This window comes from Spea bombifrons, chromosome 10, assembly GCF_027358695.1.
Source record: "Spea bombifrons isolate aSpeBom1 chromosome 10, aSpeBom1.2.pri, whole genome shotgun sequence".
In the NCBI taxonomy this organism is placed as follows: Eukaryota; Metazoa; Chordata; class Amphibia; order Anura; family Pelobatidae; genus Spea; species Spea bombifrons.
In genome coordinates, this window is record NC_071096.1 from 2,671,965 (window position 1) to 2,690,289 (window position 18,325).

An 18,325-nucleotide genomic window follows, 5' to 3' on the forward strand; every position below is an offset into this window, starting at 1 on the left:
CGACCTCTATTAGGAAACAATGGAGATTCTTTTTTATTTACATATTATTTACACTATTAGAAAAAAAAACTAATTGATTGGTGAATTGCACTTTGAAAGGTTTATATGGGCGATTATTTATCGGCTTGGACGTAAGATGCAAACATGCTGTTCTCCTGTTCCAACAGAAGCTCGGGTTTGTCGTACTCCATGATAGCGCCTCTCTTCATGACGATCACCATGTCGGCATTCAGAATGGTGTGAACCCGGTGCTGGCAAAGAAAGAGAAGAGAATGAGAGGGTGGTAGATAAGTGGAACAGCCTCCCAGCAGAAGTGGTAGAGATTAATACAGTGAGGGAATTTAAACATGCATGGGATAGGCATATGGCTTCTGAATGTGTGTTAAAGGTATACGCAGTGTTGTGTGTTGTGTGTGTGTCTTTTGTTGTGGTCAGGGGTATTTGGAATGTAAATGCCCCCTCCCCTCTCTTTTGATGGCTCTTATTCCATCCTAACGTACCAAACCTTAGCGCACCTGCCCTTAGAGCGATTGGTTATTGCCTTGTATAGGCTGTGAAGCCTCATGCCGGTGGCAGAGGGGTTAACCCAGAATGCAAGCGGGGAAGGTGGTCACGTGAGCCGTGACCCAGATTCTGTGAGGCAAAAATAATAAATAATCATAAAAATACGAAATTCCGTCTCCACTCCGCTACTCTCAGGAGCCGAGATCGGAGCTAAAGAGCTCGTTGATTAAAATGAAGTCAAAGCAGCTGCTCGATAATAATAAAGACATTCGAGACGCAGACGATGAGACATTCATTCGCTAAACCGTGAATGAATTAAAACATTTCATTTCTCTGGATTCATTCTGCGGCCGACCAATTCCTGATTTTCTCTGCGTCATGCACAATGGAACCAGAACCAGCTCCCCGTAGGTTCCTTTTGTGACATTTTCTTCCTGGTGATAATCGTCGGCACTCAACACAACAACTTATTTTATTGCCAGATAGCCGTCGGTATCCGGCACTTTTCCACTTAATGCTCTTCATATGGAGTCGCCTTTGTTTTTCTCCGCATTTAACGATATCTGTTCTGTGATTAGCTTTCCGGGTCACTCATGTAGACGACCAACAGATGTTGCGTGTTTTTCTGTAAGACTCACGTCCCCGGCTAACGCTCGGTAACGGCTCGGCGCAGGCAGACACGCTAACACTAAATAAACAGAATTATCTCATTCTAAACACCCTGCGCTCTATTCATCTCGGGGATCAGCATTTATTGTAACAATGAAACTTGTTTGTTTCATTAAAGGTTTTCGTGAACTGGAAGCCAGTGTTTGCTCTCAACGTGATAGGATACAAATGTATCAAGGTCATCGATGTTGATACATTGCCCTTAAAACGCAATAAAACATTTATTACTAAGATATTTTGATGCGGTTTAAAAGCCAGGATGAATTCTTTTTTCCTATCAGAAGTCCTGGAGAGTAATTCTCCTGTAGGTTGGTCGTCAGACTTGATATATTGAGTGACTCGGCTACAGAGCCACACAGGTTGAGTTACGGAGATGGTCTGACGTTGATCACAGGTCATTATGGTGCATTCTGTCCCGTGTTAAGCACCTGGCGAGCTGTTTTACTGGTCCAAGGACAAAGGCCACCCATAAAGAGGTCGTTGATGGGTGATCTACGAGCTTTGGGAGGCACTTTATTAAATGTTTAATTAGATCAATCCAAAATACTCGACAGGATTATGAGATTCCAGGAACGAAAGGATTTGGAATTTGAGATGAGGGTGAATGACCCCCCTCCCCCCCGGAGGCTGCCATATGATAGGGGGTACAGAGAAAAGGAGAGGAATGGACCAGGTGCTGCGCTTACCGCTATAGTGACCACCGTTCGATCGTCGAAGGCTGTCATTACCACTCGCTGTAAGATATTTTCCTAGAGAACAAGAAGACATGAAAGATCCATTAACGAGATGCATGGAACCGGGGCTGTAACATCATCCATTCAGGAGATGGGGGAGGACTGGTCAATGTATGGGTCAACCATCAAGAACTCTAACCCTTTCATGCCCAGAGGAAGGAGAGCCAACTTTTAGGCTAAACATTTTAGAATAATAACCAGAATAATGACCTGCTTAGCTCTTTAAAACCAGACTTATGTGATTTTACTATGTAAAGGATTTGGGGTTTCTGGTTATTTGTCTGTATTACAACGTAACACTGCCTATTTATTACTGAATGGGTTCCGCGCATGGTCCGTTGTCAGCCTTCTCTGCCTGTTCTGACTTACAGTGGCCATGTCTATGGAGGCGGTGGCTTCATCCATGATCAAGATGCTGCTCTTCCGAACGAAAGCCCTGGCCAAGCAGAAGAGCTGCCTCTGACCCACGCTGAAGTTCTCGCCGCCTTCCGTCACTGAGGCGTCTGGAGAAAAAACAAGAAGACGCTTCTGTGGGATATTCATATTTCTCGATACTTCAGCCTCTGCTACGAGCCGAGATCGAGTAACGATGAACGTTTAAAGATGGAAATCTTACCTATCCCCCCGGGCAAGGCTTTCACAACGGGCTTGAGCTGCGCGATTTCCAAAGCTTCCCACAACATGCTGTCCGTGCACTTATTCTCCGGGTCCAAATTAAATCTGATGAGAAACCGTCGGGGATTGAAGAATGTCATTACCATCACTGTAGCGATAAAATATATTTATAGCAATCTGTCGAGTCACCTTGAAGTCCCATTAAGTTTAACTAAGCTTCAATTGAACTACAATTTGTCAGTTGAGTCGATTGAACTTTGATGTCGAGATGGCAGTCAAGCTTTAGTTAGTGGATGAATGAGTTTCTCATTCCCAACCAACTCAGTGGAGCAGACCCAAGGAACTCAACATTGATCAAACCCAAGGAACTCCAGTCTGTCTCTGGTGGCGATCGAACAAACCACCAAGACCAGTCCTAATTGTGGCATAAATCACATAGAACACGGAGCCTGACGGCAGATAGGGAGCATCTCGCTGTACCGTCAGATCACAAGCCTCCCGCATGCTCTGGTTACACGCGTGTCGGAGCCGGGGTCCTTACCTGATCGTCCCGCTGAATAATATTGGATCTTGCAGGATAATGGAAAGTCTGGATCTTAGCGTCTGCAGTGGTAATTTGGCGATGTCTATCCCATCGATGATTATTCTGCCTGTACAAAGCGCGAAGAAAATATAAATCCTGAGATGTTGTTCATTTCATAAATAAGTCCCGTCTGCGCATAACTTCTCACGCTCACCTTGGAATGTATCCACCATCCTAAAAAACGCCAAGGAGAACGAGGATTTCCCACTGCCGGTCCTCCCGCAAATACCGATCTGTGAAATCAGAGAATGATTTATTCCATCTGAGAAACTGGCAGGTCGGCCCCATTCGGCCCCCGTCTAGTCACCCGTTTCACCTGCTGTAAAGACTCAAACCTTAATCAGTCGTTGGTCTCGTCTTAGATTCAGGAGCCGTATGTCTATCCCATGCAGGTTTAATGCCCTCACTGTATTACCCTCTACCACTTCTGCCGGGAGGCTGTTCCACTTATCTACCGCCCTCTCATAAAAAAAAGTAAAAACTCATCTCTTTTACTTTTACTTTTAGAAATATATCATGTACAGTTGCGTAGAATGTTACTACCTTCTGCCCCGGGGTTATATGAGCGTTGACGTGCTTTAACACCGGTTTCAGGGTGCTGTCGTAGCGGACGCTCAGGTTCTGGATCTGGATCTCGCCGCTCTCTGGCCAGTTCTGGGGAATTTGTGATGGAGCTGCGTCCGAGGAAACAACACAACGCATTAAAACACATTCATTCACCCAACACAACGCATTAAAACACATTCATTCACCCAACACAACGGATTAAAACATATTCATTCCCCCAACACAACGGATTAAAACATATTCATTCCCCCAACACAACGGATTCAAACATATTCATTCACCCAACACAACGGATTCAAACATATTCATTCACCCAACACAACGGATTCAAACATATTCATTTACCCAACACAACGGATTCAAACACATTCATTCACCCAACACAACGGATTCAAACATATTCATTCACCCAACACAACGGATTCAAACATATTCATTCACCCAACACAACGGATTCAAACATATTCATTCACCCAACACAACGGATTCAAACATATTCATTCACCATTACCGAGTAACTCGGCTTCATTAATCATTGAATGCCCCCCCCCCGGTACTCACATAAAAGCCCCTTGTAATTTTCGGGTTCCGTTTTCAAGAGGCCGTTAATTCTTTTCACGGCCCCCAGCTGGATTTCCATATCCGACAAATTCCGCACCATCCAGTTCAGATAGTTAGACACCTAAACACAAAACAAGAGGAAAAAGTAGATAACAGGAGAAAATAACCCTCATTCTTCAATATGCACGAATACATACAAAGTATCAACGCTTTTTTACCATAAGTGCGTAAATTAGTCCCAATCCCACCAGCCCCGGAGACAGCTCGTTAGCCAAGGAATCCATGATGGAAGCAACGGCAGCAACAAGCACCACGCAGGCGCCGATATATTCCTGAAAAGAAGAATCAAACATAAAAATACACCCAAAAAAAGCCAAGTCTATAGCTATCGCAACTTTGTTACTAATCCCGTATCCTGGGTCGGCCCGGTTAATAATACGGGTCAACGTATCATAGTGATTTGATACACTGTTAACCTTTAGGGTGCCAGGAGGTTGTGTAAAGCATACAGCAGAATTTCTGGCACTTAAATAGTTAAGAAAACTGTGATAAAGAGCAGGTTTGGGCAACTAAGGTGCCGCAAGCTGGCTTATGAATGAATGGGGGGGGTGGATACGGGAATGGCGGCCAACAGAGCCCTCTGTAACGGCTGGTATATTTGGCCAATAAACCAATAAATCGGCCCCCATCTCTGCTAAGCCACCGGTTATTATCTTTTTGATCTTGAAACCGATCGCCGGTTGCGAACGATCCTCGGCACCCACCATACGGACTTCCAGCCACCGATTGGCCGCGGTGAGGAACAGAGACGCGATGTTGTTGGAATCCGTTAATTCAAGAAGTTTTTGCTGGAATCGTCCTTCATATCTTAAAAAAAAAGAGATTACCGGATATTATAGAAAAGGCTGGAAAAGAGTTTAAAGGAATGAAAAATATTACAGTTTGTGGGAAAATCAAAGGTCAATTAAAAGACCAAGAAGACGTGGATTTGGGTTTCTACAACACTTTTTTGGGTGGCACTTTTGGGCAGCACTCTGATCGCGTAGCCGCAGGCGGTACCTGAACGCTCGTATGGTCGTCAGTCCTTCCACCGTTTCCGAAAAATGTGACAGCAGCGGCAGTTGTGTGCTGTCCTCCAGCTGCTGCAGGTCTCTGGAGAGAATACAGAATGCATCAAACCGCGTATTGTTCAGATGAAACGACGCGGCCGATCGATAAAGAGGAACAGATTAAACATACGTTTTCAAAAATATTAAGCTTTTTTTTTTAACACTTGTAGAGCAGCTTCATATCAGCCATTTGTTTCCCAATCTACTAGACAAACACCCCGACTCCTTATCATACTGCCTGTGGGAAACAATAGAATGACTCAGTCTTAATCACCCAGCCGGACTCTCTGACTAATGAAAGTCTATGGAGGAACGGACTTCATTAGCATCGCCATAAAGCATCAGCTAAGTGTGGTGTTTGAGCCGGGGGTTATATTACTGTATACAGCGCTGGGGGTTATATTACTGTATACAGTGCTGGGGGTTATATTACTGTATACAGCACTGGGGGGTTATATTACTGTATACAGCGCTGGGGGGTTATATTACTGTATACAGTGCTGGGGGTTATATTACTGTATACAGTGCTGGGGGTTATATTACTGTATACAGCGCTGGGGTTATTAATGTATACAGCGCTGGGGGTTACCGTATTGGCTCGGATATAGGCCGCCCCCGTATATAGGCCGCACCCTAAAAGTTTGGTGCTTTTTTAAAGAAAAAGTTTTTTTTCTTTAAAAAAGCACCAAAAAAAACATGCTACCACTGTCCTCCCCCCCGAGATACGCTGCCGCTGTCCTCCCTCCCCGAGATACGCTGCCGCTGTCCTCCCTCCCCGAGATACGCTGCCGCTGTCCTCCCTCCCCGCGATACGCTGCCGCTGTCCTCCCTCCCCGCGATACACTGCCGCTGTCCTCCCTCCCCGCGATCCGCTGCCCTCCCTCCCCGAGATCCGCTGCCCTCCCTCCCCGAGATCCGCTGCCCTCCCTCCCCGAGATCCGCTGCCCTCCCTCCCCGAGATCCGCTGCCCTCCCTCCCCGAGATCCGCTGCCGCTGTCCTCCTCTGCCCCCCCTCCTCGACTTACCGGAGCAGACTCCCGGGTGTCTTCAGGGCCGGCGAGGGACATCTACGCAATACGCGTATGCAACTTCCGGTACCGTTACCGGAAGTTGCATTTGCGTATTGCGTAAATGTCTCCCGCCGGCCCCGCAAGACACCCGGGAGTCTGCTCCGGTAAGTCGGGGGTGGGCAGAGGTAAAACGCTTAGATAACCTCCCGTGCCGGCACCCCCCCCCCGTGGGAAGTGCTGGCAGGGGAGGCTGTCTGAGCGTATCGGGGAGAAGGATGCAGGTCCCCTGCACCGCTGCGGGGGATCTGTATCTTAACCCCGCTGCCTGCCCGGCGCCCGGGACTGCATGTCCCGGGCGTCGGGCGCTAGACCCCGAATATAGGCCGCACCCCCACTTTAAAAACTTAAAGTGGGGGAAAAAAGTGCGGCCTATATTCGAGCCAATACGGTATATTACTGTATACAGTGCTGGGGGGTTATTAATGTATACAGCGCTGGGGGAGTTATTAATGTATACAGCGCTGGGGGTTATATTACTGTATACAGCGCTGGGGGGTTACATTACTGTATACAGTGCTGGGGGTTATTAATGTATATAGCACTGGGGGTTATATTACTGTATACAGCGCTGGGGGTTATATTACTGTATACAGCGCTGGGGGTTATATTACTGTATACAGTGATGGGGGGTTACATTACTGTATACAGTGCTGGGGGGTTATATTACTGTATACAGTGCTGGGGGGTTATATTACTGTATACAGTGCTGGGGGGTTATTAATGTATACAGTGCTGGGGGGTTATTAATGTATACAGTGCTGGGGGGTTATTAATGTATACAGCGCTGGGGGGTTATGCTCAAGGAGAAAAGATTTATCAGAGACTCCAGCGTTATCCCAAACTGTGTGTTTCCCACATATTAATTTTTAGGGCAGCTCTTATAATAACGTTGATTTCCTGCTGATATATAAGCTGGGAGGTCAGAGAATCCGCACCGTTAATCCATCCCTTTCCAGACAAAGTTTATGTTTATTATCGGTAATAAATTCCCGCGGTACCCAGCACGGTCTCCAGCCTTAAACTGAGTCTATTGATATATTACGTATAGAAGTCCTGTTATGTATATTATATTTATTATTATATTATAGATAATATTATGTATGTTAAGTATTTTATTTTGTTTTAATGAAAGAAATAATATCTCCCAATCTGTCTCTTTAGTAATTCAGAATGAATTTTAGAAATGGCTTGTAAACCATACAGAGGAATTCCACCCACGCCGGGGGTATCGGATTATTAGAGTCAGCGCGATGCGCGCTCAGAGCCCGGTTAATGAAAACATGTCTGCGATATCCATGAAGCCGGGACGGCAGGTGGTCCGGGGCTCGGAACGCTCTAAATATTGCATCGCCAGCGCATTCCGCCGTATAAAAACAGGGGATTCAATAACACATCGTGAATGGCGTACGCGTGCCCCCCGCTGATACAATCACCGGCTCGCCTGCGAAGGCTACTGTTACCGGCTACAAGAATAATAATCACAAAAAAATTCCATCTTCAAAGCATTTTTAGTCCTCAGAAGGAAAAATCTTTTCGTTGTCAGAGCAACAATTTCTAGGGAATAATCTTCAAAAGAGAAATCAGGACGAGCAAGCGATTACTGCCGAGGCATATTAATTAATATTGTGTATTAATGCAAAATGTTTTTTTTTTATTTGACTTTAAATGCAGATTTTAGTACTGTCAGATATTTTGGATCAATATAATTTTCACTGCTGAACTGCAACTAGATGTTTCTTTTTATTTTCATAATAATACTAAAATAATAATATTAATAGAATAATAATATCAATAAAATAATAATAATAATAATAATAATAAAATAATATTAATAAAATAATAATAATAATAATAATAATAATAATAATAATAATAATAATAAAATAATATTAATAAAATAATAATAATAATAATAAAATAATACTAGTAATAATACATTTCCTTATTTTTGATGTGCGGATGTCTATACATAAAGGCCTAAGTTGTGTCGATGAGTTGCTGAAAATGAAGCAACTTCTATATTCACTAAAATGAACTCTACGGCCAAAGCGGCCACGGGTCACGTAGATTAGCAGCGTGCAGCGAGTTGGTATGAAAAGCATGATAACTACATTTTGAGTCGGCCCTTGAGTTGAGAAGGGGGCTCCAGCTCAGCTTAACTCCTCAAATTGACCCAGAACTCCATTAAACCTATTATGGTTGCTCACTTGAAGACCGGCTGGACCGCAGATTATCTTGTCTACAAATTGGCTGAAATGAAGTCTCTTTGTGAAGTTTGAGTTGGCACTCAACTTGATCATTTAAGTTGGACCACAACGCTAATGGCTCCCTCCAGGGCCGGCCGAAGACTTAACGCTGCCTGGGACGAAGTTTAAAACGCCGCCCCCCCCGCCGACGCCGGGGGGGGGGCGGTATGAAGTTTAAAACGCCGCCCCCCGCCGACGCCGGGGGGGCATTTTAAACTTCGCCGACGCCATAATCTACGATCCCCCCCCCCGGTACTTACCTTTAAACAGTCCTGCGGCGAGTCTCCCTGCTCTGCCACGGTGCCGGCTTGTAATGCTGAGCGCCGGAAATTGACGTCACTTCCGGCGCTCTGCATTACAAGCCGGCACCGGGACCGAACAGGGAGACTCGCCGCAGAGGAGAGAGAGAGAGGGGCGCCGAGCGGGTAAGCGAAAACCACTCGGCGCCCCTCTCTCTCTCTCTCTCCTCCGCTTCAAAAAAAAAAAAAAGCGCTTGGGGCGGCAAAGTGCCGCCCCTTCTAAATTGCCCCAGTCTGCTCCATTATAGGGCCGGCCCTGGCTCCCTCCATGACTGGCTTGGCCACAGAGTTGACCGAAAGATTTGACCGCAAACGAGAACCATCAACTTTCGTGACAGACTTGAAAATCAATGAGACAGAAGCCGAACTAAACACAGCGGCAACTCAACTCATTGGGGGACCCCCGATGCCCATCTCGACTCCACTCAACCGTTCTAATTGGCTTATTAAAGCTCATATCCCATCTTGTCTCTAAATGATACAATGTGATTCAGGCCGTTTTTTTAATTTGTTTTAGTTGTTGTTAGTTTGGATTTTTGAGGATTTCGGAGAGATTTAACTGCGATAAACATCTTAATTTGACATCTTCTCTTTAAAAGGAAACATCGCGTGGAGAGATGAGCCAGATTTGGCTTTTAATCTTATTTATTTTCCGTCCGAGGACAAACTGACTCTAATAAATCTGTTTTCGGGTTTCAGAAACTCTTCTCTGATTAAAATGTAACCTTCACTGGAAAGATGTTACCAGAAATAAACTGTATCAATACTTTAACCCCTTAATGACAAAGCCTCAAGGCTCAAAATGCATTGTTTTCAATGGGTTTAGGGACCGCCCATTGTCCTCAAGGGGTTAAAACATAACCAGAACTGTATCAACTACCCTATGAGATCTGTACCCTGTTTATAAAAGGCTTAAGCCTGTTTTATAAGGGTAATAGCTTAATTTGGGGGTAGATGGACCCTTTAAGTGCTCTTCTCTCACCCCTCTGTCCTCCCAAGCAAAGCACCGAGTACACAGTCAGCACTTACCTGGAAGCCACTCGGAAGTACTTCTGAATAAAGTAACATATGATGGCGAGGGGCACCAGGGAGATCATGAATATCGGGGTCACGAACGAGATCACGGCCAAGGCAGAGACGCACAGCAGGGTTGACCTGCTTAGACACTCCAGTGTGGCCGGCATATGCTGGATAAAACACAAAATATGAAATAAAAATATTAAATACGCCACTCCGGCCCCTACGAACAGGGGGTTCCGCTGATACAATGTAACAGAGACGTTAAGGATGCCGTCCCACCAACTCGGCTGAATTTTTTCTATCTAAAGGGTCCCTTCTCACCGGTTCTTTCTGTACGTCATCTCGTTATGTGATATACTAATTGTTATGTGCTGTCTACCCTTTGTACAGCGCTGCGGAATCTGGTGGCGCTATATAAAACAATAATAATATAAATAATAAATAAATAATTCTTATAAAAATAATAATAAGCGTAGCATTAGAATCTGCCGAGCGCCCCAAAAACTTTAATCGTGTAAAAAGCTGCCCCCCCCAGGGATTGCTTATTAATGGTTGTTATTAACGTGTTTCGGACGCACCTGATCGATCGTATTAAAGTCCGCGGAGAATCTGTTCAGAATGCTACCGAGGGGCGTCGTTTCAAAGAACCTACAAACAGCAAAAAAAGTAAAAAAAAACTATTAAAGAAAAAAAAAACATATCCTATCCTGCAACGTGTGTGAGATCTTTACATATAACGGGGGCTCAACTTCATTTAACTGCATGACCTTGTGTAGTTGGTCCGTTTGCCCCCCCAGTATTTTGTGCTTTTGGCTGAATAATCCCGCTCGTACGGCAGTGAGAGGTGATACATTCTGGAAGATCTTGCAGAGGATCCAGTCCAGGAATAACTGTCCAGTTTGACGGCTGGACGCCTGGACGGTTCCTTTTGCCAGTTCTGCTGTGTGTGATCCACAAGTCCAAGAGTGAACCCACAACCAATACTTGTGACAATGCCCAGCCCAGGTGCCTTATTGCTTTTGCAGCATTTTCGCACCTGCTTCAATATACATTCCATGAATGGAACATTCTGGAAACAAAATTCAACCCTTGGTTACAATAGCACGGTAACCACCCTCCGCCACCTTACAAACTCCGGCCCTATCAGTCCATGAAGCTTGACACATGGACTAAAGGGTTAACCAATTTCCATTTATCATCGCAACGTCTGCCGAATTATCGTAGGATTCATAATAACGTTCTGAATTATCAACAGGCTACCTCATGGGTGCGAGAATGATGGCGTTCAGGAGGCTCGTGTGTAACTTTTTAGCGACTCTCAATCCGGTCCATTCCACGGCGATGGACGAGGCCAGGCACATAATAATCCCAAAACAGGACAGGATGCTGAAAACCATAGAGTATGAGGAATGGTCAAACCGGCAGTCCTGGAGGAGAAACCGTTGGCAGAACATGAAGCTTCCATCTTACCAAAAAATGATAATTCACGGTAAAAAAACAGATCATTTCTCAACGTGCCGGAGCCGTGAAGAGCGAGAGCCGCTGACTCTCAATTTCCACGTCCACATAAACCAGATTATTACTTGTGCTGCTATGGCAACACTGTTTTCGAAGCAATGGCTTCTTCTAATGTCACGAGACTAAAAAACTGGAATTAAACTAACCCCTAAAAATTAATAAATTGACCCAAAATATGAAATGATGAAAGAATTATTTCTGGCTGTAACCCGTTTGGTGGAGCATTAAGACGTTGGCTTCAAACAGAGTACCTGTCCTCTGACGCAGTTCGTGGCCGATGCGTTCCCAATGGCGTCCGATGTCCACTTGGCCAGCCAGAAGTCGATGGCCACCATGACAGAATGCTTCAGAAACTGAGAGAAGACGAGAAGAGGCAGCAACAGGAAGCCGGCGGAGCTCAGGTACTTTCCACACGCCTTCCACGGCAGTTTAGCCCGTTGATGTGACAGGGACGAGAGATTGTCGTCATCATCATCACTTTCAGATAGCTCTTCTACTAAGGACAGGAAGAGAAAGAAGGACTTCGTGGAGATGTTTATCTATTAATAATTCCCTACAAACACTCCAAAAACTGTAACGTCGTTCGGGATTGTCACAGGTGATTAAATGGATTTTCGGAATGTTCCGTATCTTCTCCAGACTGATACAAATTATGAAATGATACATATCTCACGCTGGATAAAAATTATCTGAAGCCAAAAACACATTTTTAAATCAACTGGCTGTGTTTTGTTATATTTTCCTTTTAAGAACATGAGATGGAAGGGCTAGGAGTTATATAAATAATTTACCTTCGTCTTCCTCGTCATCTCCTAAAAACGCATCTCTAGAATACATGGACCTCTTTATATTTTTCCTCTCCCCTGTTGTCTTGCTGTCTATAATAATCTCCTAAAAAAGAAAATGAAAAGCAATAAAATAAATAAATAAACAATAAAAAATTATATATATATATATAATAGTATAATATATAACTAGTACGAGCAAATAAAATATATATCATATATAATATTATATAATATATAATATTAATTTTCATATATATAAATATATATAAATATATATACAGTTTATAAATATATTATATATATATATATTTATATGAAAATGTATATTATATATTATGTAATATTATATATGATATATATTTTATTTGCTTGTACTAGTTAAACTGCATCCAGCGTGAAATATATTAAACTGAGAATATCTAACCCCTTATCTCCAACCAGACCCCATCAGAAGAACCCTGAATGCACATGAAGCTTTTGCCAAATGTTTTTATATTCCAGACAAAGAGGTTTCAGAGACTATTTTTATTAAAATCACACGTATTTGTGTCAAAATAAATATCTTGATTTTATATTCACGGCAGGATACGGCGCAGCTTTTGGAATTTATGTGCAGTCAGTTGGGATTTCTGTAACTCACTCAAAACCTTAATAAATATTCATCAGGGGCCGGCGTTTCTTCTCAGAAAGTAAGGTAACATTTAGATATCTCGTAAAATGTAGGCCAAAGCGTCGTCGGAACCTCTGAGAACGGCTCGTAAGACGTAAGTTCTTCCAAGGTTCTACTCCTCTGAATGCTCTCATTCACCGATGTAATCCTCGCTCAAAGTGGAAACACTGTTTCTTGTAACTGTATATAAAGTAGTTACATCTATCGAGCGCCCGTGGATATAAAGATAGAACCCACCTTCTCTAACTCTTGATCCTGGCGATTCATGAGGGTCTTCCAATGTTCATAAAGCTCAGGGTCTGATATCTGGATGTCTTTGAGGGTTCCTTCCCGTTGAATGGTTCCATCTTTCATGGCTATAATCTGAGATACATTAGAGAACATGTAGCTTGATAAGCGCATTGTCTTTAGAATGAATTATCCATTGGACATAGTGATCGATCTTTATGTTCTACACCCGTCACTTCACACATCACGTGGATCTCGTGTCCTCGAGTCATTGTATCGGTCAACACAATGGATTTAGGATTCTACGTCCTTACCCAGTCGGCGTGTGGAAGGTACTGCAGTTTGTGGGTTACCAACACCGTGGTCCTCTTATTATCTCTTAGCATTTTAAGAATCCCCTCCTGCATTAGGTGGTCACTCAGATGAATGTCCAGAGCGGAAAAAGGGTCATCCTTGAAGAAGGGAAAACCAACAAAAAAACACGTTTCAAATAAATTCCTAGAGCAAAATAATTCAGTTACCCCCCTCCCCCCATTCTAGGCAGAGAGCACAGAAATAAATGATATCTCCACAGCCAACAAAGGAGGTAAACATTCTACAGAACAAACAATGAAAGTAACACGTACATGTAGAACAAAAGAATCAAACCGACCAATGAAATCAATCGTATCGGGTACGCACCAGAAATACGACGCTGGTTTGTTGGTAAAGGGCTCTGGCGACGCTGATCCGCTGCCGCTGTCCTCCTGATAGGTTAATTCCCTGAAAAGGAAGAAAATGATTACCTGTAAGATGAAATAACTGAGGGATAATGTGTCGATTTTCCCAATACTACTTTTTCCTGATAATGAATAAACCGGAGCAGGACGTGTGATCCACAGATTTGCGAGAGAACGTGAATCGCCGACGGTCAACTGGAAACCAACTGGTCTCCGCACGCCTCTACGCACAAACGCTTCTTCTCAACACATCGACTTACAATAACTAATACGCTTCTGGAAGATACTCCGTGTGTCTGGCGGTTATACTGAGTCTTGCTGTCTCTACGACCTGCTATAAGGTATTAATGGGGATTCAGCCTATAGAATATGGGGGCTGCTCCCCTGCAACGTCCATCATCACAGCGTAAAACAAAGGTCTGTATGAGACGATTACGGAGACCACCTACCCTTTCTCCAATCTGGGTTTGGTCACCATGGGGGAGAATGTCGATATCGGGTTGAAGGGAACAGGCGTCTATGATGGCTTTGTATCTGCGGAGAGAGACGTGAGATATAGCAGGACATCTACACCCAGCAGGCATAGATCTAAATGCTTTAACTTTGGTGGGAAACCAAAAGCTGATTGCTTGCCAATGCGGACACCGCTAGCCTCACAGCCAGCAGCTTCAAGTGCTGACTCAGCAGGAGATCCAGAGGGGTCTAACGAGATGCCCCCCCCCAGACACATGTGGGCAACATAAGCTTCCATTGATTCCCTGCCAGTGATTGGTTGAAGGTAGCTATAACGCTTATGAGACCTAGACCACAGAGGGAGTGTTTGTGCTGCAGCCCTGGAGCTGCAGCTTCTCCTAAAGGTATAGATTTTTTTTCTTTATATTTTTTGGCAGCTAAAGAATGCATATTACAGGTGAGGCTGTCTTGGGGTACTGAGTGGATTTCAAATCCAACTTTCGAGTTGCCTGTCCTATCACATACATGAGTTTGGTGATCTAGAAGATTTTGCATCACGAATAAAGCAAAAAAATAAATAAATCTATATTTTGGTCGAATAATTGCCAGATAAGGAAAAATGTAAGTCTTTTAAGCAACACTCACTCCTTAAAGTGACCCTTAAAGGGGTGAGTACAGAAGACTGCTTAATTAGAACATGGTATTGATTTGTGTTTTGCAAAGTGTATTTTTTTTTTTGCTTATTTAGACTTTTTTATTCTTATTGCTAAATGGGGGGGGGGTGAATTCTTAAATATTGAAGGACATCGATGACAAAGTAATTTGACCGATCGGAATTAGTTTTTTCCAGCACGGAATAATGTATGAATCGAATGTCTCTTTCGGAAGAGCTGAACACTCAGCGTCAGATATTGATCATCGCGTAAAGAAACCTCTCGGAGATCAATAGCAGCCAAGTCTTAATGTATCTCTTCTACTCTGCGGGTTCTGAGGAGCAGCGGACTTCTTCCTGGGTAAATAATCATTCCGACTTTGTCTCTCCGAAGGTCAAGTTTACAGTAACAATTTCGTCAATAAAAAAACATAATGAATACAGGTGGAGCCTTGGTGTTATTACATCTTCATATTCAAAGTTCTTGGAGGATTATAGATATCGGCAATGGCGGCATCCCTTATTTTATTTCTTTATTATGTTATTTTACTCTATTCATTTTTTTTTATTTTTTTTTTTGTTGTTGATTTTTCTACCAACTCGCTATGAGATTTAAGTCAAACATCAAACCTTTAATATAAAACAGATTAAAAAAAAAAAAAGACATGAAACCTTTAATTAAAACTGATGAAAAATAATGAAAAAATAATGAAAATGTAACTGAAAGAGTTAACTTAATCATTTTTTTTTTTTTTTAAACATTAATATTTTTGATTTGGGAAATTTCTCCTCCATTGTCCTCTGGATTTTTTATATGAGAATAAAATATATATATAAAAAAAATTTCTTGAACTAAGGTGGGCTATAATAAAAAAAACAAGATATTTCTTTTAAAAGAAATATAAAAAAAACCCCAAACATATTTATAAAGAATTGTTCTGATTCCATAGATAAAAATTCAGATTTAAAATTCTTACATGCAAACAAATTGCTGGTAAAAAAAAAAAAAACAAAACTTTTCTAAATAATTTTTATGGGGTCTATGTAATAGTCGTACGTTTTAAAATCAATGTTTTTTTTTTGTTACGTTACACGGATCACACAACACCAACAGGAAATAAACAGACGTGGCCTTTGGCGGTCGGCAAAGGAAATTAATGTCACGTAACTGGGAAAATCTTTCCGGAAAAAAAAAAAATACAAGCAAGAAAACACAAAACCTCAATGTTTATTTGTAATAAACATAAATTTATCTTACTTCTGTTTGTTGAAAGAGCTTTCAAACGTAATGTTCTCCTCCACGGTGGCGTTTAGGAGCCAGGGCTTCTGGGAGGCGTAAGCGACGGCTCCCCTTCTCCTAAAATTAAAGGTGCGGTTCCATTTATAATGTTGAATTTAACTTTATTGCATTTTTTCAAACATTGTGTTTTTTTGAATACATGAGTAAACTTTTTTCTTTAACAAAAAAAAACTTTAAAAATAAAAAAAATCACATTCTAAAAAGCAATTAAACAGAATTAATGAAACCCTCCCGAGACAATTGGGGTTTGTGTTCATTCTATTTATCCGCTATTAATAGTACTAATTGAAATCACTTTAACGTTAAGTAAGGAATTAAATGCCCCAAAATCCATCCTTCGCAAACAAAGCTTAAAAAACTTCTCTGACTGCCAAATCTTAATGGTGGCGCTTTGCGTTCTGCACAAACATTTAAATCCGCTTTAATACCGATAAAAGCTTTTTTAGGGAATTATTTTGATTCGTGTTGTTGGGTTACCTCTGGTTGCGTTATATATGTACTGGGCTGTATGTAGGAACTGATTGGGGTATATATGATGTCACACATATGTCATCATATATCACGCTGCCCTATAACATTAGCGTCATAACTTTCTAGATCCTTTCCAAACCAGGGTATCAAATTAAAAACGTGGGCCGATTCAAAGATTTGTTCTTAGAATGCACTGGTCTTTTACGGTGTCATCTGGTAACATTTCCGTATTCCGTTTAGGAAGACATGGCCCATTTATGCAGGAAAAGGGCAAAAAATGGTGTCCAGATGCCTCTCCCAATCGGCACCGAAAGGGTTCTACAGAAGCTCATTGTTGTGGTTTAAGAATGTCCGTGTCGAGCGATACACACACACTCCATTACTTATAATGTCATCGCCTGCTATAAATATGCTTTTATGCGTCCGCGTGCGAGATGATATCAGACGCGACCGTGTAACAGATACAGCGAAACACTCGCGGGCCTTGCCAATGTTTGTCGGTTTCCATTTCATCAGTTTATTGTATTAATCCTCTTAGGGATCGGATAATAAATCTGATTAGATGTAACAATGACATCCCGCCAATTATCGCCTGCTTCCCGGGAAATTGGCTGCCGCCAAAACGTGGCGGAGAGGACAATGGGCTCGGGAACCCTTCCCACGCTGGCACCATGCCGCCTGGATGCGGGGGCGACCGGACGTGTGTAAATTCCTCACTGGGGGCTCGATCCGTAGAACGGGGCAAAAAGTTGAAAAAACGGTCAAAGGGAAACCCCCGTGGTAACTCCTGCAGGAGGACAGCCAAGCGCTAAATATTCATCGAAAACAACCACAAAAACATAACTTTTTGGGAACGGAAAGTTCTTGTAAACTGGCGGCTACTAGAAATATTTATTTAGTAGAAATAAAATACATTTAGGATCTTCTACTGAATTAATATACAGAAAGTAAATATGAATTACAGAAATTATTAATCGCAATATTTCAGTAATTTATATTATCAATAAAAAAAAATTGATAAACTGTGTTGTGTAGAGATGAATATCCTTAGACAGAGCCGCCAAAAGAAAAAAAAGGCAAAAAGAACTCAAAAAGTAGCCCCCCCACCACCAGCTCTCGGGCCCACTCCGAACAAAAATGTAGCACCGCCGGACATGCGCGTGAATGAATGTAAGATGTAAGATGGAAACTAATTCTGTGCCTGTATTGATTGTTTAATGAGGTCCAGAAGCTCTTGACAGATCGCCATGTGATATTTATTATGCATGAACATAAACGGAGGTATGTAATTACCGCAGCTTCACTGCCGCAGGCGGTTACATTGTAACTAAAGGAAAGCAGAAACAATCATTTATCCGGGTTAAACACCTCGCATCATAACAAGGGCTTCATGGATCGGGGTGGCTCAGGAAGGGGGCAACTGGCTTTACTTGCCCCTGGGCCAGAAGGTGCCAGCTCGCTCCTGTCCTGGCTGCTTCCTTTCCCTCCAAATCCAACTGTACTATTCTCAAGAGCTTACAATTCAAAATGGTTTAAAAACAATTTCCAC

At 42.7% G+C, this 18,325-nt stretch overlaps 1 protein-coding gene across 3 annotated transcripts in view; it reads right to left on the bottom strand.

Annotated features, from left to right (window-relative positions):
• Window positions 1-9: 9 nt before the first annotated feature.
• ABCC8 (ATP binding cassette subfamily C member 8) overlaps window positions 10-18,325 on the bottom strand; it is a 50,310-nt gene continuing 31,994 nt past the window's right edge. For 2 of the 3 annotated variants that reach the window (XM_053448530.1, XM_053448527.1), the window contains 21 exons: window positions 16,264-16,362; window positions 14,350-14,434; window positions 13,863-13,943; window positions 13,496-13,633; window positions 13,191-13,316; window positions 12,287-12,386; window positions 11,747-11,991; window positions 11,238-11,404; window positions 10,556-10,625; window positions 9,987-10,144; window positions 5,293-5,385; window positions 4,998-5,100; window positions 4,452-4,565; window positions 4,234-4,354; window positions 3,649-3,779; window positions 3,260-3,338; window positions 3,064-3,172; window positions 2,524-2,627; window positions 2,277-2,410; window positions 1,860-1,922; window positions 10-251 (listed from right to left, as the gene is read on the bottom strand). In XM_053448530.1, the coding sequence (XP_053304505.1) occupies window positions 114-251; window positions 1,860-1,922; window positions 2,277-2,410; window positions 2,524-2,627; window positions 3,064-3,172; window positions 3,260-3,338; window positions 3,649-3,779; window positions 4,234-4,354; window positions 4,452-4,565; window positions 4,998-5,100; window positions 5,293-5,385; window positions 9,987-10,144; window positions 10,556-10,625; window positions 11,238-11,404; window positions 11,747-11,991; window positions 12,287-12,386; window positions 13,191-13,316; window positions 13,496-13,633; window positions 13,863-13,943; window positions 14,350-14,434; window positions 16,264-16,362 (2,458 nt within the window). In that variant the 3' untranslated portion in view covers window positions 10-113. The remainder of the gene's footprint in view (window positions 252-1,859; window positions 1,923-2,276; window positions 2,411-2,523; window positions 2,628-3,063; window positions 3,173-3,259; window positions 3,339-3,648; window positions 3,780-4,233; window positions 4,355-4,451; window positions 4,566-4,997; window positions 5,101-5,292; window positions 5,386-9,986; window positions 10,145-10,555; window positions 10,626-11,237; window positions 11,405-11,746; window positions 11,992-12,286; window positions 12,387-13,190; window positions 13,317-13,495; window positions 13,634-13,862; window positions 13,944-14,349; window positions 14,435-16,263; window positions 16,363-18,325) is intronic. The other variant, XM_053448529.1, reaches the window with a different exon arrangement.